This window comes from Ciconia boyciana, chromosome 3, assembly GCF_034638445.1.
Source record: "Ciconia boyciana chromosome 3, ASM3463844v1, whole genome shotgun sequence".
NCBI lineage: Eukaryota > Metazoa > Chordata > Aves > Ciconiiformes > Ciconiidae > Ciconia > Ciconia boyciana.
In genome coordinates this window covers 45,467,240-45,481,344 of record NC_132936.1, presented here as the reverse complement: position 1 = coordinate 45,481,344, position 14,105 = coordinate 45,467,240, and the positions used below count along the sequence as shown (strand labels likewise).

The 14,105-nt window shown below is 37.4% G+C and overlaps 1 protein-coding gene across 1 annotated transcript in view; it reads left to right on the top strand.

Annotated features, from left to right (window-relative positions):
* Positions 1–14,105, top strand: part of MMS22L (MMS22 like, DNA repair protein) — a 100,656-nt gene that overhangs the window by 57,331 nt on the left and 29,220 nt on the right. The window contains exons 15-16 of the mRNA XM_072855528.1: positions 10,977–11,167; positions 13,643–13,793. Of these exons, the coding sequence (XP_072711629.1) occupies positions 10,977–11,167; positions 13,643–13,793 (342 nt within the window). The remainder of the gene's footprint in view (positions 1–10,976; positions 11,168–13,642; positions 13,794–14,105) is intronic.

Below are 14,105 nucleotides of genomic sequence, written 5' to 3'. Positions count from 1 at the left end.
TTTTAGGGTTGTGTGTCTGTTCTTGTTAATATCTTTATTTTGTCTTTGAGTATAGTAAAGATGTTGGGGATTTCTTGTTCTCTCTGTATATTTTAAAAGTATTACTGAGCACACACAACATGCTGTCACAGTGAACACAGGTTTCTCTATTACTGCGCTTAGCTATAGAGAGGATTATATTAAACTCTGTAACCTTGCTGAAGCCCCTTTGTACATTGCTGCTATATTGATAATCTTCACATGATTCAGCTGCAGTTGAAAACCTTTTATTCACAGCATTAACACTTTCCATCCCAGTGAAGATGAGAACCTTGATACCAGGAGATGAGCTCTTTGATGTGCAGATAATATTTTTTTTTTATTATTATTAGTGTGGTCCTGCAGATGTTGCCTTGGACATTTCTTCACCTGGGCATATACAGGGAATACTCATCAAGCCTAACCATTAAAAAATGGGTAAAACACTTTACTGATTAATTAATTAGTGGTTAACTAAGGGACTGTTATGCTGTTTGATTGCTTACAAAATAGTTAATGCTTTAGGAAAATATTAGTGTTCTAGAAGAGATCCACAATAACATTTCAGAGTAATTAAGAAAAACGTTTCCTAGTGCTCCACATCTAAAAATAAACAGTATTACCTACCTACCAGTAGATCGAAGGAGCAATATAAGATGTGTTGACATTTTGTATCTGTGATGAATGCAGACCTATTAATGAACAGCTTTCCTCTAAAATGTAAAGTTAAGTGCATAGAAAATCATTGGAACTTATTGCCCCATCTTCAATATTGCACATTGTAGAATCACCATTTTGGTGATGCTTACTTTGCTTCTCTTTAAAGTAAAGGGAATCCAGCCAGTAAAGAAGAATTTCAAGCTTTATTTCCTTTTCCTTTGTCCATTATTTTATTTTATGCTAGTTCTTTTCCAAATACTTGCTGTTTCTTGTAATTGAATAAGAAGTGTTTCAGGTAGACTGCTGGCCCATTTCCCCATATATTTAAGACCTTCCTCAAGCAACCAGTGGAAAATTCTTCCAAGTGTTTATATGACAGCTTTCACTTGCATCTCACGATTATGGCATCTCTTTTGGCCTGGATCATTGCAAGTCTCACTGCATTCACAGTCATCTGGGAGAGTCAGAAGGACAGGACAGGCTGATCATAACACGTTCCAGGTCTCTCTTCTGCCATATAGTGCATGGGGGAAAGGTCGCTGCAGGAAGAATGTGATGAAAGGAGTGGTATAATAGAGGGAGAACTGACTCTGCTTGGAGGTCACTTCATTTCTGGTTTGGGTTTTTTTTTTATTTCTGAGTTAAACTTTTCAGCAGTTGCTGTCTGTCCACTTTCCTATTTGAAGGATTTCCACATTTCTTCCTGCAACTCCATGAGTTTTAAAATAGACTTTTTTTATCCTCTTGTCTCTGCCAAGTCTGTTGGTGGTATCCTGGGAACTTTTACTGCTCTCCAGTAAAGGGCGGGAATGTTCAGGCTAGTACTACTTCGGCCTTTGTGCAACTTTTGCCCTCCAGTAGAAAAAAGTAAAGGAGTATCTGTGAATTAAACCTAGATACTGAGTTGTCTTTGTCACTCCTATGTGCTACTTCCTTCTAAAAGTCCAGAAGATGAAGTCCCAAAGAGTGAATATATTTAAAGTTTCAAGGGATGGCCGTGTTCAGAGATGCTGCAGCTTGACAAACTAACATCTCTTACTTTGAACGCTTAGTTTGAAAACTTTGAAGTGGATTAGATCATGGTCACTTTTGACAATTGTAGTGATTCCTTGACTGGGAAAATGCATCAAGCAAGGAGAGGTAACTGTGCTGATTATATATCCTAACATAACATATTATTGTTTCCATATTGCTGTGGAAAAGATGACTGTCTTAAAACCTGAGACTTTCAGTTCACTTTTTTCTATGCTACATGCTGTTTCTACTGTTACATTTAAATCTAAAGAATTTAGTGAAGAACATAGATCTGCCAAATTCCTCTGTATTAGTTTCAGACAGAGCCACATTGGTTGAATCATACTTCTCTAATGCAGTAGTTGCCAAGCTATGTATTACAGCATCTGTTGTTTAAAAAAAAAAGTTAGGAACGTTGACGTAAAATTTGAATAGTGTATGTTTCCCATTTTTGCTTATTATGGGGACAGTTGCAGTGGTTATGTTTTGGCGTTTTTTTGTTTGTTTTTTTAATATAAGCTTAAACTTGGAAAGCTTTATAAAGAGTGCAGGCTTTGATTTATTTTTTATTTTATGTCAAAATGTAATGTAATAAAATGCTTTTAATTTTGCAGTTGATAGACTTACTTGTAGAAGATACATAAAACAAACAAACAAGGAAAAACCCAAGCAGAAATAGCCAAAAAATATAATTGCTTGTGAGAATATTAAAAAATCATAAGAGCTAGATTCCCTAGCTGTTGATAGTATTCTTATTTAATTACTGACAACCTGCATCGTCTGTACTAATGCGCACTCCGGTAATGTGAGAAAATATTGCTGCTGCTGTACTTGCATTATAACCTTTAAAAGGATCTGTCACATTTCCCCCACTCTTTCCTATGTTTTAGTGAATATCCCAAGTAATGTCTGAGAAATGAAACTTGGCTTTAGTCTTCAAATCACTAGAAGGAAAAAAGTAGTTGTTTAAAATGGTTAACTCTCCTTAAAATATTTGTATCTTCAAAGAGCTTTATGTAATTTCCCAAATAGGTTTAGTAATGAGTAAGGATCATTTACTTTAAGGTATTTTCTGTTGATATTATTTAACTTGGGAAGGTGACCCTGAGCTAAATTGCAGTGTGTGATTTGAATGCCCATGGGCTGCCCTTCATTGGTTTGATTGGGGGAGATTATCTGGATTTCTAATATACTTTAATTACTCTGGTTATATAAATTGTCACATTAGAAGCTTCTTAACTGTTGAGTCTGTTCTGTCAATGATCCACTAACAATAGGAATATACTAGGCTCTTCCACTGAGATTTGAAAATTTATACCATCAATGAAAGAATTGGAATGACTCCCTTTAAACCCACTGTATCTTCAATAGGAAAAAGTATGTGATCTGCTTCTACTCAGGCAGCGATTGATGTGTGGTAAATTGAAAGGATCTGTAGCCTTTTTTATTTTGTTAATAGGCATTTTTTCAATTAAGGGAACATAATGCAAAATATGTTTTAGGATGTTTAGGGTCAATGTTTTCCTGATGTGTGTGTGGGAAAAAAGAAAACAGTACGGTTAGGATTTTAGGGTGGAGGAAGGTGGAGTATCTTTTAGCAATGATTAGCTAAGGTTTTACAAAGAAGCTGTCCTAATTGAAATGCTGCCCTAATGTCTGTGTGTGTCTCTTACAGCGTAAGCTACATGCCTTGATATTTTTTTATTTATCTCTCTATATATATGTATATCTGCACACACACATATATAAACAAGTCCTTTAAATTATGGTCTGAAGCACCTCAGTCCTAGAGTGTTATGGTGATTTAGGCCTTGCTTGACCTTTTACTCCTGAGCCCTAGGGCCATCTGCCTGCCTGCCAGCTCTGTTCAGATGAGCTAGGAGAATACCAGAACTTGGAAGACTCCTGCTCTCAAATGGTGTTGGGGTCTTCCAAGGTACGATGGTCTGATGGCATACAGTAACAGGTCCAGCTGAGCAGCAACTTGTTTGGCACGTACAGCATGTGTGTCTTATAAAACAAACCACTCTTGCCTCCTGTGTGGGACTTTGTCTGCTGCTAACCTACAGAAAATATGAAGTGAAGGATTGAATCCAGTGTGTATCTGGTGGGTCCAGAGACATCTGATTTAATGTCACGAAGAGTGACAAACCATTGTAGAGTCACACTACTGAAGATGCATACTTAAACATGTTTGCTTGGGTGTGTTTTGGTTTGGGTTTTTTGTTTGTTTGTTTTTAATAACAAACAACGGATAGTCTGAACAATTAAATATCTGTTACTAGTGGTTAGGACGTAATACAGGGAGGGAAGAATGCCATAGGCTCCAGTCCTTGTTCTGGGATTTCTCATTTTGATCCAGTGACTGACTTAATGTAAAACTCAAAATCCAAGAGCGGAGCCTGATCCCAAAACCAGTCTATCAAAACTGGACCTAGGTGCCCTCCACCCTGAAGCTGTGACTCATTGGTTGTTATATTAAAAAAAAAAAGTGTCTTCCAGGTTTTAAAATGAAGGTAGCTACTGCTGCACTTTGTGCAGCCTGCTTTTCTTGGTGTAAGTTAGTCATGATCAACTTTCTGGGCCCCAGTAGACTGAGATTGTGGGTTAGATGCTTAGCTGAAGGCATTTGCGTAGCTGAATTGCAGGCACCTAGGGGACTTCCCAGTCAAAAGAGGGTGATCTGACTAAGTGAGCAGTTCAGGAATTACAATTCAGGAGTCCGAGATCTGTGCCCTGCTTTTTAACCATTGCATCCTTTTATCCCTTTGGATCTCATCCAACATCTAAGACATGTCACTCTGCGTATGCTTCACATGGTTGTGCCTGGTGAAGGCATGTTGTAACACTGACATGTATGATGTTGTGCAAGTCTGTGCTATAAAAAACTTAAGCACTAATGGATGAATTAAAGCATTTGATAAGAATCCTGGATGTTAGAGTTCTGAAAAGCATCCCTCTTCCCTTGTTACCCTTCCCTACCTCATCATACCAATCAGTGATCATCATACACATACATAACCAGGCATATTATTCAGAGATCGTTTTTGCAGTAAACATTTAAACATGCAGTTTATTATGGATTATTGAAGCAAATTAAACTGAAGGAAGAACACAAACATGATTTAATAAATACTGATCCGATGGGGGTATGTTAATGTTTGATAATATTGTATTATGATTTTTCGAGTTCTGTTTGTACATTCAGCAGTACAGCTCTGTGGTGGTGGTGATGCTATAATTGTAGCTTACACGGTGCTGACACTTTCATTATAAACTGGGATTTTTTTCAAATGTTTCTTTTTAATGGATGGGAAAAATTATTTTTGGCCTTAAGTTTCTCGTGTTGCTTATCTTTCTGAAATCTGTGTTTTAATTCATAAAGGTGGGTTAAAATTCTGTGCTCTTTTGGGGTTTTTTTTTGAGTTATCAAAGAGTGGAAAGGCTGTTGCTCAAATATGAAGAAACTTTATAGGTACTTTGTACGTACATTGCAGATATGGAAACAACTTAAATTGAGAGATTCTGATTTGAGGTGGGATTATTTCTTCTGTCCGGTTGCTACTGCGGTCATACCAGTCTCAATATACTGGGTGCTATATAAAGGGATATAAAAAGAAATTGTGTCCCAAAGAGCTTAGAAACAGATTTAAGAGAGGACTTTGTTGTTTGAATCAGACTTGGATAGAATTTAGTCACCTTCCTTCATGCATGTTTCACAGAAACAGCCTGAATGTGGAAGTGTCTGAAAGCCTGTAGGTGACTCAGTTTTAACCACTGAAGTTCCCCAAGTACCTAAACTTGTGTGCGCAGAGACACTAAGGCTGTTTTCACAGGCCTTAGCTGTTAGCATCCAGCTGAGGCACTTTGAGGCCATAAACCAGGTGTTATAGCACTTAAAATTCTTGCAAGCATGCTGTCAGTGCACCTACTAAACACGCTGATAACCAAGAGTTCAGTGCAGCGCTCTGCAACCCGGCCTGCTTGCATTCAAAACTATGGCCAAGAGAAAGAACGTTCCCTTTTTTACACGTCAGGTCAAGTGGTCGCATCATTCACTAGTGACGAGGAAGCCAAAAGCCTTTACCGTGAGATGCCTGAAACCCACATCTATGACTTTCCACCGGTCTCTAAGCATGATTAGTTTGGGCACTTTCTTCTCGGAGCAGCTGGAGCATTGTGGAACCACTGTGTAGCTAGTGCGCCACTTCTGTGGATGCAGATCCATTTCATTTTCATGAATCTGCATGTATAAGAGAGGTAGGATCATACAGTTTGTTACTTGTACCTTGGCACAGCTCCATGATACTGCGTGAAAGCAGACTTGAACCCAGATGCAACTGTTTTGTCCTTGCCTTTGTGAATGCCAGTATTATAGTCCATACTTAAACTAGCTTTTCTTTTTTGAATGTTTTGAAAAATTCTATATAAAAGTAATTAACTCACTCTAAAAATGTGTTCTCCTTCACACTTTGTATTATATTTTATGGTGGTATAACAGGTTATAACTTCAGAAATGTACATGTATTTAGTGTAAACTGCATGTTTGAAGCACAGACATAAAAATAAGTAAATGCTTATGAACAAATTACGAAGTAGAAGTTGAACAGTGAGTTTGTCAACATGGGAGTTGATATCCGTATGGATCAATGAAATAAGTGCTATATTTGCAATTTTCTATAACTGTCATGTATAATAGTCAACTGTTTGATTACCCATACTGGATTATTTTCAAAGGCATATGGAGGGCACACAAGGATCCTTTTCAGCTTAATCTTGGATAGGACTAGTTACTGGAAATGTGCGTGGCTTCTGCCGAAACCTCGCTTTCAGTTCTGGTCACTGTAAGAAGCAACAATTCTGGTGGAATGAAAGGAAGAAATGAGTAGAGGTATTAAAAAAGTATTGATGTTTTATGGCATTTGAAGGAAGTGAAATTTGATGAGTAATTTTGAACTAAATTCTGAAATGCTACTTGGTAAATATTGTTTGGTCACTGAAGCTGAGTGGACTGCTGTCTAGCAGAGATCTCGGAGTTTTTCACCTGTAACAGTAGCACAAATTTTGAGTGTATCACTGCAGTGAGATTTATACAACCACAGAAAATATGACTGGATAGATTTTTACAGGAAAGCCCAATGTTTTGCCATACGATAGTGCTATATAATTTCTTTGTGTTGGCAAGTAAGAGGGGAAGGAAAGCCGAAACACCTTTCCGTATAAAATGGATGTAAACATTGGCACTTCTATTTTGGATTTTATTTTAGTGCCATCTTTGTTGTGTAACTTGTTGCTAATCTTTTCAGCAGAAACAAATATGGTTTTCATTGTATTAATGTAGCTTTTGATTTTTGGGAGACCCTAAGATGATAGTTTTATTGTTGTGCATGTTTCCGAGTAGCTGACATCACCTGTGTGTCTGGGGTTTGTTGAGAAAACATAAACTCCTCTGTCTTCTTCACTGAAATCAAAACTCTCACTTTGTTGTTCCCTGCATCAGCTAATCTCTGTATCTCTTCAGTTCTTTATCCTGAAATCTTCATAGCTACCCTACAGCTGAAGAAACCTCAGCTTCCCCCAACCACTTCTGTTGCTGTTACCACCTCTATGGCAACATTAAAATAGGACCAAGGCACAGTGCATTTGCTGCCAAAATATCAAAATGAGAAACTGTGGTGATGATCTTACGGTGATGCAAAAAGAGGGAGAATGTTTGGAAGGGGAATCTCCAAGTTCAAGTATTACTCAAGTCTGTTGGTCTGCAGAGAGCACAAAGCCCCTATTACCTGTCTTTGAATCCGAGTGTGGTGATGCTTTATTTCATTTTACTTGGCCTGACTTTTCCTTGAAAGAACTGATGTTAGGAGTTGAAATTCTAAGCATCAAAGCCATTTATCATTTTAGAAATACTCACATATCTCTAGCCAGTCTCCCTAGATTTATCCAAGGGTGTTGGTCCTGCAGGTGTGTGTTTTTTTTTTTTTTAATTATTCGTTTCAACATCAAAAGGTCATTCAGGTCCTTTAAAAAGACTTTCCTGAGCTTAATCTTGGCTGTACTGGGCAGCTGAGTTCTTGGGTACTGTGGCTGGCCTGGCATGGTCTGGGAGCAGCGGAACTGGAAGTACTGTCTGTGAAGAAACCAGTGCCTTTATTTATAGTCTGGGGGGCCCCGAGAGTGGTAGTATGTGTCCCTGGCAATGCTGATAGGAGGAGAGAGGTCTTCTCTCGTGTTGGGGAGTTCTGAACCCTTGTAGATCAGATTAAATGACATGGTATTGAGTGCAGATGCCAATATGCAGCCAGACCAGACTAGGGACTAGTAGTGACTTGAGTTTCCATTATATAGGCAGGCTTCTGCATTTTGTGTTTTACTTTTCCAGCTTGACCTAGAGTTTCACTCCGTTTTAGTAATCCAGGCTTGCAAAGGCATGGTTTATGTTTGCAAAAGCATGGTTCATGATTACAATATCTGCATCCAGATAAATGTCAGCAATTCCTTACCCAGGTGTAGGATGTAGAAAATAATCCCGCATACTACTGCTGTACCTATACATCCAGCACAATCTGCGTTGAGGTAGCACAAACATTCCCTTCTTTTATAAACCCAGGGTTTATTTGATCTGATGGCAAAATGAAAAAACACACCTCTCTTTACAGAAATGGGAAATCCACGATTTAAAACAAGTAAAAACTACACCAAGTTATTACCATTGTAATGAGGCAACCAGTGGTTCCAGAGCTCTTAACATGATGGAAAACTACATGGATATAGTTTCAGAATGGAGTGATGTTTGATGCTATGCTTGTCTAGTGTTAGAAAAATGTAGAAGCCTGGAAAAAAGTGAAATAGTATTTATCCATATTTTTATGCAATAAAAAAAAATTCCTTGTTGGTAGAAGTAGCTGGCTACATCAGGTGCAGCACACATTGATGCCCCATCGATTCTAAGCATTTACCTTATTGCAAGCATTTGTGTAGGTTACTATGAATAAACATAAATACTGATTTGTACGTGTTGCCCTTCCACTGACACAGAGATATATTACCTTACTTTGGAAGTCTGTACACCCTTCTACTTTGCATAGATGGCTAAAGGAGATGCAAGGCACCCTTCTTCAGAGAGGCAATTTAGAGGAGAGAAAAAGGTCTTTGTGCAATTTTACAGTGTAGTCTGGATGTAAGTAGGGCAGAATTTGGTCCCGTAAGTTTTATTCTCTGCACTGTGAGGTATCGTGCTTTCCTTTCTTAACAACATAAACCAAAAAAGCCCTTTATGTTTTTACTGTTAAACTTTTTTTTTCTTGTAATGGGCAAAAATATATTTTTAATTTGCTTCTTTAGCCCTGCTTTTACTTTTTCATTGTTTGTCCTCTAGACCTCACTATTTCTGCACCCTTTTCTTTGTCCTTTTTTTAGTAAGGGATACTCCTAAAGAAGTATTGCTTGACTTTTTATTCTAATTTCTCTTCTATTTCAATTTATGTTGACTTGGAGAATATGCCTTGAAAATAGGAATACCAACTGACATACTGAATATAATCCTCAGTTTCTAAGCATTGATTGTTTTCACATCATCCTTAAAGGGTAAGCTGTCTTACTATCCAAATATCATGGCTGGGAAACTGAGGCTAACAAAGGCTGTATAATTTATGTGAAGCCACAGAGGGAATAAGTGTTGGGTTTAGAATTCCTGGCTTCTGTTCCTGTGTTTGGACTCGCACCATCTCTGAAAGAAATATTTGATTCCTCCTGATATTACGTACTCTTCCATGTCTCTTAAATGTAGCCATTCGAAAAGTAGCTGGTACTCAATTCTCTCTCTGTCCTATTGAAACTAATGGATGCCTGCAGGCAGGCATAAGGTATCGTTACCTTTGACAGCCAGTATGTTTTATGTTTTAAATTATGTGTTAGGCAGAATTTTTGGATACTAATTTGATATAATGAGATGCGCTCCTAATATCAGCCCTAGTACGGGAAGGCCTTGCAGCCAGCCTACTCTTTATTTAAAATTATTCCATTTCAGATGTCCTAATGAGTGCTGTGAGTTGTGTAATTCTTTCATAATTTTCCCACATTCCCAGAAGGGAACTAGGGGCTGGAGTTTTTTCTATTTTTGTTTTGGTTTATTTCAAATTAGAGTGAGCACAGAATAAAGATCTAGGGGAAGAGTTTGGTGAAACACTTGCTATTGTGAGAATGGCAATTAAGAAAAAAAAATTACAGTCTACAAATGTTAGTGTTAAGGCAAGTCTCGATGCCTCTGCTGTTTGCCATTATCTTATAAATATCTTGACTCTGACTTTACAGTGCTGTTTATAGAATTTAATAAAGCAAATGTAATAATGCTGCCTGTGCTTTAATGCACAATCTCAATTGAGTTGACCAGAAGATAAATAGGAACAGGAATGATAGTGCATTCCTACCGATTGTTTTTAATAAGCATGTTATTTAGTTGATCAGCCCGGTGCAGTAATGCCTCCTATCCTGCTCTACCAGACAAATTTATTAATGCTTCTTCCCCCCCCATTTCTCTGAGAACATTGATTCCCTGCAGACATATCTCTATTAAACCTCTAGAAAGTCACAACTTCCAAATTAGATTAAGTAGCAGGAATGGTACTAGAAGAATCAAAGAAAATTGAGTGCGTTATTGAATTCATGCCACATTGTCTCAGGAAGAGACGGGAGTTATGTGTAGTGGTAACTTTTGTCCTTACTGTACTAACAAAGCTGTGGGCATTGCTGTCAAACCTAATTGTCTGCAGCGCATCAGGATAAAATGAATCTTTTCTCTTATCAAAACTTGTACCTAGTGAGCTTTTACAAATGAGAAATAGGTTTCAGAAGGAAGCTTTACAATTGATCAAAATCATTTGCCATTATTTGCTGTACACAACCCTATCCTAAAAACCCTACTGACAAAAATTTTGAAAAAGCGTCTGGCTTTGGATTGTAAGCAGACTTGCTTGTCATGCTAGCAGTTGCAAAATGCAGATATTAATTTTAAAGCTGCCTATTTCTCATTTTGATCTGACATATTAAAAAGCATATAATTAATGGTTGACATTAGTAATTAACATTAACTTTATGGTGCTTAATATGCCATCAATCATCCATCAAATAACTGGTATGCATAATGTCTTTGCATAAAGATGTTAATTGCATAAAATGATCCTCCAGTTCTCAGGCTCTACGGTTTAAAGTAGTTGTAAATGCGTTTTTAAAAGAGGTGAATTTTTCATTTATTGAACGTAAACATTGTTTTTGTTTCTCCTTAGGAGTGTGCACAAACGTCTAAGCCAGGGACTTCACCTAGGGAACACGGCCCCAGACGCACAGCTTCCATTAGTGGCTAAAGAGCACCACCTTGCTGTCGCCAGTGCTCTCTGGAGAAATTTCTTCCCCTATTTGAAGAGCCAGAGAATGTCACAGATGCCACCTTCCCCACAGCTTGCTGATACAGCTGCAGGTCAGCATTGACCCTCCCTGCGACTACCGGATTTGGTGCTATTGTCTGGATCACAAACTTTCAAGGATTTTGTATTTTGGGATATTTCTACTTCCATGTAGTGACTTCAGTATGAATAAATGCAAAAAGTAGATTCTATGCTAAATATTTTGACAAGAAGAAACACTGTAGTGTTGAATTACTTGATAGAATACAAACAGATTGAGAACTCCAAAGGGGTTTGAAGCTATACAAGCCTGACTTCTTTTTCCCTACTAGTCACAGATTATAATCAACACTGCAAATGTTATACAATATAAATGAGACTAACTTCTTTCACTATACCTAGAATTTACATCTTTTTGTAGAAGTTTATTATAATTTTGTGTTGAACTATTCTTTTCATTATGGTTGCAATTCAAACTAAATTTTTTTAAATAAGATTTTACATTTGAACACAATTCTAAAGGTTGATTACATGACTTGTTTTTTGCTGAACATTTATGGTCATGGTCATAAAACTATTTCATAATTTGTTTTAATTATTTATCTTTACACTGAAGGGTTTTAATCTCAAAGTACAACATTCCATATGTATGTGAACTCCACTTGCAATGAGTCAGTGTGGCAGTGTATAGAAAGAAATCCCAGTTTGATCTTTAACGTCAGTAGCTAGCATTCTATTCTGTAATTACAATGAAATCTTGTATCCATTTAACTAAAATTTAGAGAAGTGAAATATAAAATATTTTTTTCCCATCACAATGTGAATTAGATAAAGTTACAAGCTCAGAAGTACTGAGTTAGTAATAGAAAAGTTAAAAGACCCTTAATTTGAAGCAGCTCTGCAGGAGTTAGTAGGTAACATTAATGAAGGAGGCAGCGTGCAACGGTAGTGGTCTCATACTGCTGAAGCACGTATGGGAAACAGCAATACAAATCAAAGGAAGAGGTTGTTAATGTCAAAACTTTCATTCATTTCCTACGGTGTCATATCTTTTTATTTTATATTAACACAGTGAAATAGCAAGAAGAGCAACCTATTATAAACTCTGCTTAGAAGCAGGGGAGTGCAGTTGTGACCTGCTTTATAGAGATGTGTAAGGCAGTACTACAGAGGAAGGCAAACCCTTCCCACACTGTATGAGCTTCTTGCCTTAGAGGCTGCAGCCCAGAGGAGAGCGCAGCTGTCACAGCTCTCCTGCTCCCCCTGCCAGGCAAATAGCCTGGGACTTACATTATCCTTTCAGTCTCCCATTTCTCCCCCACCCATATTATGGCTGATGCTGCAGAAACAATGTGATAATCTGGAAGAAGGGTGGCACAAATTGCTTCCTCACCTAAGGCAGAGTGGGGACTCTGTATGACCTTCCTTTTTTATTCCAAGGCACGTAAAGAAATGTGAAGTCCTTCATAGCTTAAGGTGGTCTGTCCCTATACCGTTAACTAAAATAGCTTCATTGTTGTTTCTGAAAACTAGCCTTTTTTGTCTAATTCAAAGTCAGGTTCTCAATGCATGCAGTTTTACAAAGCATTACTTTAATAAATTAATATTACATTTATATTTAACTTGAATTGGAGAATTTGGGAACTAGTGAGGCCCTTTATTTCATTGCCCTCCAAAGTCAGTTGTCCTGACTCGTTTGATGCCTCTCATTTCCTATAACCTAATAACTGCTCAGCATTTCAGATTACATTTTCCTCCTGAGTTTAAATGCATTTGTCATTTGCAGCATAAAGAATGTGCTATATTTTTTTATTCTGGTCGTGTTAGATATAGATTCCACAGTAGACCTAACGGAAACAGCAAAAGGTTATGCTTCATTAACAAAAACTCTGCGCAAAGTACTGTCCCAGTTTCTAGATCTGCAACTGTTACATGAAGATCCTTTTTTCAAGAATAACTTTGTCCATAGTGCTTTATTTACACAGTAACTTCTGATACATGCAAGTCTATTCTAAAAATAGAAAGGTACCAGCTTTTACTGAGTGAATTCTTTCCAGATACAGTTCTTCACTGAGAGAAGAGTATAAAAACAACAAAGTAAATAAATAAAACTCAACCCTGTAAAGCACAGTAATACTTACGTGTACAAGGGAAGAAGTGGTGGATGGAGGCAAGAAAGGGAGGCCAAGAAGACAAAAAAGCAAATTTTTAAGACATAGTTTTTATTGCATAGGTGGTAAAGCTATGCCTTCAGGACTTATAATCTGTGGTTTCGTGAATATGTTTAAAATTGTGTATGTTTGGATCCATTTTACCTCCTTTGCATTCAGTGTGTCATGTTGACTTAAAAACTCCTTGGGACAGAGACTACATTTTAACATGTGTGCAAACGCTATCTGTTAGAATAGTTGCCCAGTTTTAATTGAGATTTCTGGTACTCCCAGACTGCACATTATTAATCATAATTAATTTTCAATGCTTTTTAGTGGAACAGGGATGTACTGAGAAACTGTTAACATGGTGATATGTTTTTCTCTCTTTAAAATCAGGTTTTACTCTCTTAGCTTTGGACATACCTAGCAAAGCCCTATCAGATCTCCAGCCACAGCCCGTTCTATCCATGATGCAGCTGTTTGGATGGGATGACATGGTGGGGCCTCAGCTGGTATCAAGATATCTAAGTCACCTAATTCAAAACAGGTGAAAAATTGCGACTACTTTTTCTTCCAGTACCTTGTCATTCCTTCATTAGACTTGTGTAAAATATTGCTTCAAACAGTAATGTTTCATTAAGATGGTCCAGGTTCTTTGTATCTGCTTAAAGTTCTAGGTTTCTTGAAATCATCTGGCACATTTCACAGGGGATAGTGGGTGTTATTTGGGTTGGATTGTTTGTTTGGTTTTATGTGTAAATAGCTTAAGATACTGAAAATTTGTCAGGAAGATAGGTAAGTAGTTTGAAAAAGTTATTTGTCTTTTATATAGCAAACCACTTATTTTTTCTGAATGGAA